Genomic DNA, 8,862 nt, shown 5'->3' with positions numbered 1-8,862 from the left:
CGGTACCTATGAAAACGATGGTCACACGGTCGAAACACGGATGTGTGAAGGAGGCCTTACCCTGATTCGATATTTTTGCATCAAACACTACCACATCCAGTTTCAACTGACAGTATCATCTTGCCTTCCTATCATACTATACTTATTTATCTCTAAACCCCCATAAGACCAGGCTATGCTCCTCCAGATCTGCTCTTCTGTGCAGGGCTATTCAGAAATATCACTATCTCGAGACCTGCTCTTTATAGCGATTTGATAATCATGGTGCTAATGCGCTAAGCTGACAGACAGCCGTGAGCCACACATCATAGGTGTGCGAGCCACCTGTGGCTCTTGAGCTCCATGTTGAGGACCCCTGGTATAGAGTAATGTCACAATACAATGAATGCCCACCATGTTGTCACTGGGCATTACTTCTGTGTTTTAAGAATGCACACAGTAATATCACAGCACAGGTTAAACCAAATGGTGATCTCAGCATGTCTCACATGACATTTTTTCAGCTACATTCTCCATCTTTGTAAATCAATTTTGATGAATTTTGTAGATTACAAAATCTAATACTAAGGAGTTCCTTAAAAATCTTTATTATTCCTAATAAATAAAACAGGGACCTATGAAAAATCACAATGTCAATATACAAAACATAACCAACTAAAAACTCATTTCACTAAAGGGATACAAAACTTTTTATTCAAAGGGGTTTTCCCATGAACAAAGTTAATTATAATCAGTAGATCGTGTAATAATAATAATTTCCACAATTGGATGTGTTTAAAAATAATGTTCCTGTGCTGAGATAATCTTATATATGTGTCTCTGCTGTGTGCTGTGTAATGGCTGTGTCTGACCGTAAACGGACATGATCTGATCACACCACATCTCCTAGGAAGGGGAGAAATTAAAAATTATATAAACATTACAGCACGAGATTGCAAATAATTATTTCTTTGAGGCAAAACATTTTTGAAAAACAGGCAGGGAAATGTTTTACCTCAAGAAAGTGTCATCTATGATCCTGTGCTGTAATGTCTGTACACTCTTGTGTGACTTTCCCAGCCCAGGAGATGTGGTAGGGTCAGACCATGTCTCTGTATGGTCAGACACAGCCATTACACAGCACACAGCGGGGACAAATATAGTAAATTATCTCGGCACAGGAACATTTTTTTAAACCCATCCAATTGTGGAAATTATTATTATTCCAAGATATATTGATTAAAATTAACTTTAAAATTAATTTTGTTAAAAGGGAAAAACCCTTTTAATTGTCCTTCATGCATTGCAAAGTTATTATAATATAGGAATTCCCATGTCCGAGTACAGGCAAGGAAAGCATAAAGCCTCAGATGAAAGCCTCAGATTGGGACAATCCTGTACTCTGTTTGAATAGTTTACAGATCTTTCCTACTGAGTAGCAGCTCAAAGCGGCATCTAAAGGAGAACAAACTGGGAATTGAAAAAGTGTTGTAGCATAGTGTTTGGGAGGGAAGAAAGCAAAATAAGATAATGACGCATATATGAAAAAAAAATCATAACTTTGCAGTGCTTGGAGGATAATTAAATGAAAGAAAAAAAAAGTTTAGGTATTCTTTAAGTAAGATTGGGACATATTTTCTATGAACAGAAGCTAATCGCTGGAACACTGTGAGTGTGATACAATTGACGGAGAGGTCAGCGGTTGTGACTGTGAGTGAATTATCGTAACATTCCTTGCGTCCATCACATTTGGCTACTCCATTATATAATCCAACAGCGTCCACATGGAGTGACTGATGAGCTAGCGCCATATTCTGCAGGTGTTGTCCTTACTTCCTATAAAACAAAGCAGTAGTCATTTTAAATGTCAACGACTGTAGCAATAATCCACACCTAGATTTGTATCCAGAATCCAAAAGTGCAGTTATTTAGTATGATTGTCCATGTTGATGCAGAGCGAAACGGCAGACTGATTTTATGGCTGAGGCTCTAGATCGATTTTGGCCATAACACAAGTCTCACAGACCAAGGAAACTGTATGCTTCAAAAAGTAAAGTTAGAATACTTGTTGTTGTATCACTTCCATGTCTGAACACGCTCCCACTGCCTCCACCTGTTGCCAGGTATCGCCGTATTTTCACTGCATATACCGCTGGGATGTAAGCATGTATCAGATTCTAATGTACCGTATTTTTCGGACTATAAGACACACCGGACTATAAGACGCACCCTGGTTTTAGAGGAGGAAAATAGGAAAATAAAATTTTAAGCAAAAAATGTGGTCATGACACACTGTTATGAGGCGAGGATCTGCTGCTGACACTGTTATGGGGGTAATGTCCCCAAATTCTCTACTAAGGTGCCGCATCCTGGTAATGATCCTCCTGCCTTGTATATACAGTATATGTCCCTCATCCTGCTATATACCGTCATCCTGCCATATGGCCGCATCCTGCTATATACTGGCATATGGCCGCATCCTGCTATATAACCCATTATGGCATATGGCCCCATCCTGCTATATACCCCCATCCTGCTCATAATATACCCCCATCCTGCTCATATACCCCCATCCTGCTCATAATATACCCCCATCCTGCTCATAATATACTCCCATCCTGCTCATATGCCCCCATCTTGCTGATATGCCCCTATCCTGCTCATATGACCCCATCCTGCTCATATGACCCCATCCTGCTCATAATATACCCCCATCCTGGTATATGGCCGCATCCTGTGGCACATAAAAAAAATAAACGTTCATACTCACCTCACCTTACCTCACTCCCTGTAGCATCGCTCGTCCTCCCGTCTGTGTCAGCGGCAGCGCCGCTGAGTGGAGCCGTCCCCGTTACCCTGCTGCATCGCGATCATCTCCTGTGTCTGTGCTGGGGGCCGCATGTGGACACGTGCGCACAGCGATGACGTCATCGCTGTGCACGCCGCTAGTCTCCACCCAGCCGCCGGCACAGACACAGGAGATGATCGCGATACAGCAGGGTAACGGGGACGGCTCCACTCAGCGGCGCTGCCGCTGACACAGACAGGAGGACGAGCGATGCTGCAGGGAAACGGTGAGTACTGTACAATGATTCACTGCTCCCTGCGCTGATAATGATGCGCGGGGAGCAGTGAATACAGCCGCACATGATCACTCCAGGCCGTAATTGCCAGGGGTGATCATACGGGCTGGCTGTTAAACCCCCGCCCATCATCCCGCCCACCTGTCAGTGCCTGCTTCAGCGCTGAGGGATGATGGGCGGGGGATGGGCGTGCATATTAAATGAGCGGGTCCACGTGGTCACGGCAGGCTGCTACAGCCTGCTCGTGCCCCTGATGACCCGCTCCACCGCAGCACCCTCATTCCCCGCAGCCACATTCAGACCATAAGACGCACCCCCACTTTCCCCCAACATTTGGGGGATAAAAAGTGCGTCTTATGGTCCGAAAAATACGATTAGTATAGCTGGGAATTGTTGTCTCACCTGCCGTACAACCTGTGTTACTGCAGAGCCTATGCCTCTGCTTCCTTAATCCTGCAAATTATTTTGTTCTATGCTATAAACAGCCTATAATAAATTCCACCAGCAATAATATTGCGGAACCCCTGAAATTAACCTACAGGAGGTGCATCTCAATAAATTAGAATATCATCAAAAAGTGAATTTATTTCAGTAATTCAATACAAAAAGAGAAATGCATATATTGTATAAAGTCATTACACACAGAGGGATCTATTTCAAGTGTTTATTTCTATTGATGATTATGGCTTACAGCCAATGAAAACCCAAAAGTCATTATCTCAGAAAAGTAGAATAATTACCACAAAACACCTACAAAGGCTTCCTAAGTTTGAAAATGGTGCCTTAGTCTGGTTCAGTAGGCTACACAATCATGGGGAAGACTGCTGACTTGACAAAAGTCCAGAAGGCAGTCATTGGCACACTCCACGAGGAGGGGAAACCACAAAAGGTCATTGCTAAAGAAGCTGAATGCTCACAGAGTGCTGTATCTAAGCATATTAATGGGAGTTGAGTGGAAAGAAAAAATATGGTAGAAAACGGTGCACGAGCAATCAGGTTAACCGCAGCCTTGATAGGATTGTTAAGAAAAGGCCATTCAAAAATATGGGGGATATTCACAAGGAGTGGACTGTTGCTGGAGTCAGTGCTTCAAGCCCCACCACACACAGACGTATCCAAGACATGGGCTACAAGTGTCGCATTCCTTGTGTCAAGCCACTCATGACCAATAGACAATGCCAGAAGCGTCTTACCTGGGCCAAGGAGAAAAATAGCTGGACTGTTGCTCAGTGGTCCAAGGTGTTGTTTTCAGATGAAAGTAAGGTCCCAGAGTCTGGAGGAAGAGTGGAGAGGCCACAATCCAAGCTACTTGAGGTCTAGTGTGAAGTTTTTACAATCAGTGATGGTTTGGGGAGCCATGTCATCTGTTGGTGTAGGTCCACTGTGTTTTATCAAGACCAAAGTCAGCGCAGCCGTCTACCAGGAAATTTTAGAGAACTTCATGCTTCCCTCTGCCGACAAGCGTTTTGGAGATGGAAATTTCATTTACCAGCAGGACTTGGCCACTGTCCACACTGCCAAAAGTACCAATACCTGGCTTAATAACTATAGTATTACTATGCTTGATTAGCCAGCAAACTCGCCTGACCTAAACCCCATAGAGAATCTATGGGTTATTGTCAAGAGAATATGAGAGACACCAGACCCAACAATGCAGACGAGTTGAAGGCTGCTATCAAAGCAACCTGGGCTTCCATAACACCTCAGCAGTGCCACAGGCTGATCGCCTGCATGCCACGCCGCATTGGTGCAGTAATTCATGCAAAAGGAGACCCGACCAAGTATTGAGTGCATTTACTGCACAGACTTTTCAGTAGGTACCAACATTTCTGAGTTTAGAATCATTTTTTCAGTTCTTATATATTCTAATTTTCTGAGATAATGACTTTTGGGTTTTCATTGGCTGTAAGCCATAATCATCAACATTAACAGAAATAAAGACTTGAAATAGATCACACTGTGTGTAATGACTCTATATAATATATGTGTTTCTCTTTTTGTATTGAAATACTCAAATAAATTAACTTTTTGAGGATATTCTAATTTATTGAACCTGTATGTAAAAAAAAAACCCAAAAGAAATTGTCTAAATAATGAAATATGAACGTATCATCGAAAAAGATATAGCGACAACCAAAAGGAATGGATCACTAATATAAAGTTTATTAAGTAATTACAAGACGTAAAGAGAGGTCTGCTAAAAGACAAAAAAATCAGGACAAAGTGGACTTCAATCCACAACTTGATCAAACAATTCCTGATTACAGGCAGAATGTATCCCGCAGAGAAAACAGAGCTTCCCCAATTAGTATACAGTGCCTTGCAAAAATATTCACCCCCTTGGCATTTTTTGAGTTTTGCTACCTCACAACCTGGAATTTCACAGGTTTTTTTTAGGGTTTGCATCAGTTTATGCTAAGAACATGCCTACAACTGTGAATATTTATTTTTCTTTTTATTGTGAAGCAAACAACAAATAGAACAAAATAACTGGAAACTTCTGTGTACAAAACTATTCAGCCCCTAAAATCAGTACTTTGTACAGAATCCATTTGCTAAAATTACACCTACAAATCACTTTGTATAAGTCTCTGTGAGCTTTCCATCTCTTGCCACTGGAATTTTTGACTATTCCTCAAGGCAAAGATGCTCCAGCTCCTTCAATTTAGATGATTTCCTCTGGTGAAAAGCAATCTTCAAGTCTGACCATAGATTCTCAATTGGATTAAGGTCTGGGCTGTGACTAGGGCACTTCAATACATTTACCCCTTAAACCCCTCGAGTGTTGCTTCAGCAGTAAGCTTTGGGTCATTGTCTTGTTGGAAGGTGAACCTCCCTCCCAGTCTAAAATCACTAATAGGCTGAAACAGGTTTTGCTCAATAATATCCCTGTGTTTCGCACCATCCATCTTCGCATTGACCCGGACCATTTTCCCTGTCCCTGCTGCTGAAAAACATCCCCACAGCATTATGCAGCCACCAAGAGGTTTAATTTTGGAGATGGTGTTCTTGGGGTGATGATCTGTGTTGGTTTGGTGCCAGAGATAGCGTTTACCTTGGCACCAAAAAGTTCAATTTTGGTCTTATCTGACAACAGCACTTCATACACTTGGGGAGTCTCCCATGTGTCTTTTGGGAAAATCAAAACGAGCCTTCCAATTTTTGGCTGTAAAGGCTTTTTTTCTGACCAACTCTTCCATAAAGGCCAGCTCTATGGAGTGTACGGCTTATTGTTGTCATATGGACATATACTCCAGTCTTCTTCAGAACTCTGCCGCTCATTCAGTGTTACTTGTGGTCTCTGTGCTGCCGCTATGATTAATGCCCTCCTTGCCCAGGCTGAGAGATGTAGTTGGCGGCCCTCTCTTGGCAGGTTTGTTGTAGTACCATGTTCTTTCCATTTGATGATACTGGATTTGATGGTGCTTTGGGGATCATCAGAGATTGGGATATTTTTTGGAGCCCAACCCTGTATTTCTCACCAACTTTATCTCTGACTTTTTTGGAGACCTCCTTGGTCCTCATGGTGTTGCGTGGCTAGGGTTGCCTTTTATACAATGGTGTTGCAGCCTCTGTGGCCTTTCAGAAAAGGTGTGTATATACTCACAGACCATGTGACACTTAGGCGGGCTTTGCACGCTGCGACATCGGTAACAATGTGTTACCGACGCTCCAGCGATAGTCCCCGCCCCCGTCGCAGGTACGATATCTTGTGATTGCTGTCGTAGTGAACACTATCGCTACGGCAGCTTCACATGCACTCACCTGCCCTGCGACGTTGCTCTGGCCGGCGAACCGCCTCCTTACTAAGGGGGCGGATCGTGCGGCGTCATAGCGACGTCACACAGCAGGCAGCCAATAGAGGCGGAGGGGCGGAGATGAGCGGGACGTAAACATCCCGCCCACCTCCTTCCTTCCTCATTGCAGCCGGGACGCAGGTAGGAGATATTCCTCGCTCCAGTGGCTTCATACACAGCGATGTGTGCTGCCTGCTGGAACGAGGAACAACATCGTACCTGTCGCTGCAGCGGCATAATGGAAATGTCGGACCCTACACCGATCATACGATAACGACGCTTTTGCGCTCGTTAAACGTATGTAAAAGGCTTTACACACTACGATGTCGACAGTGCCGCCGGATGTGCGTCACTTTCGATTTGACCCCACCGACATTGCACCTGCGATATCGTAAAGTGCAAAGCCCGCCTTAGACTGCACACAGGTGAATTACGATGGTAATCGCTTACACCAGAAATTTTTATGGGCTTCATAGCAAAAGAGGTGAATACATGCACATGTAAATTTTTATTTATTTTATCCCATAAATTTCCATTTTGCCTATATTTTGCTCACTTCACTTCCCTCAAGAGAGGTGTAAATACTTTCACAAGACACTGCATGTGTTTATAATTAGAACACTGTATTATGTGTTTTTAAGCAACAAATAGCCCAATAGACAATAGTACAGACAGTCATGCCGAAAAAGTGTTGGCACCATTGAAATTGTTACAGAAAATTAAGTATTTCTCCCAGAAAATTCTTGCAATTACACGTTTTGTTATACATATGTTTATTTTGTTTTGAGTGTATTGGATATACACAAAAAAGGCAAATTGGACATAATTTCGCACAAAACCCCCAAAATGGACAGGCACCCTCATATTTGTTTGCACAACTTTTGGAATAAATAACTGCAAACAATCGCTTTCTATAACCACCAACAAGCTTCTTACACCTCAACTGGAATTTTGGACCATTAATCTTTTGTAAATTGCCCCAGGTCTCTCATATGTGAAGGCGCCTTCACCCAACAGCAATTTTAAAATCTCTACACAAGCGTTCAATGGAATTTAGATCCGGACTCATTGCTGACACTTCAGAAATCTCCAGCGCTTTGTTTTCATCCATTTCTGGGTGCTTCTTGAGGTATGTTTGGAGTCATTGTCTTGATGAAGACCCATAACTTAGAACACAAACCCAGCTTTCTGACTCTAGGCATTACATTTGCACCCAAACTCCTTTGGTACTCTTCAGATTTCATAATGCCTTGCACTCAGTTTTTTTTTTTTTTGTTTGTTTTTTTGCACTCCATCAGGGCACCTAGTGCCAGAGGCAGCAAAAGAACCCCAAAACATCTCTGAACCTCTACTATGTATGACTGTAGGTACTGTGCTCTTTTCTTTGTATGCATCATTTTGTTTTCGGTAAACAGTAGAATGATGTGCTTTACCAAAAAGCTCTATCTTGGTCTCATCTGTCAACAAGATGCTTTCTCTGAAGGATTTTGGCATACTTACGTACATTTTAGCAAACTGCAGCTTTTTTATATCCTTGTGTCAACAGTGGAATCCTCGTGGGTCTCTTGCCATAGCGTTTAATTTAATTCAAATGGATAGTTTGCAAAAAATGATGCACCCTGAGCCTGCAAGATAGCTTGAATTTCTTTGGAACTTGATTGGGACTGCTTATCCACCTTCTGGACTATCCCAAGTTGCAACGTTTCATCAATTTTTGTCTGTTGTCTACTTCCAGGAAGATTAGCTACAGTTTCATGAGTCTTAATGATTATGTTGTGCACCTTGGAGAAAGGAACAGAAAGATCTCCGGAGATGCACTTGTAACCTTGAGACTGTTGATATTTTTCAAGAATTTTGGTTTTCAAGTTCTCAGACAGTTCTCTTGTCCTCTTTCTGTTCTCCACGCTTAGTATGGCACACAGAGGCGCATAATGCAAACATTGAGTCAACTTCTCCCCTTTTTATCTGGTTTTAGGTGTGATTTTCATATTCCTCACATCTGT

The 8,862-nt window shown here is 42.5% G+C and overlaps 1 protein-coding gene across 1 annotated transcript in view; it reads right to left on the bottom strand.

Annotated features, from left to right (window-relative positions):
- Positions 1–1,165: 1,165 nt before the first annotated feature.
- DAW1 (dynein assembly factor with WD repeats 1) overlaps positions 1,166–8,862 on the bottom strand; it is a 124,739-nt gene continuing 117,042 nt past the window's right edge. Inside the window, exon 13 of the mRNA XM_075338688.1 lies at positions 1,166–1,815. Within this exon, the coding sequence (XP_075194803.1) occupies positions 1,781–1,815 (35 nt within the window). The 3' untranslated portion in view covers positions 1,166–1,780. The remainder of the gene's footprint in view (positions 1,816–8,862) is intronic.

This window comes from Anomaloglossus baeobatrachus, chromosome 3 (assembly GCF_048569485.1).
Source record: "Anomaloglossus baeobatrachus isolate aAnoBae1 chromosome 3, aAnoBae1.hap1, whole genome shotgun sequence".
Taxonomy (NCBI): Eukaryota; Metazoa; Chordata; class Amphibia; order Anura; family Aromobatidae; genus Anomaloglossus; species Anomaloglossus baeobatrachus.
The sequence above is the reverse complement of the archived record's forward strand: the minus strand, read 5'-3'. Positions and strand labels throughout refer to the sequence as shown.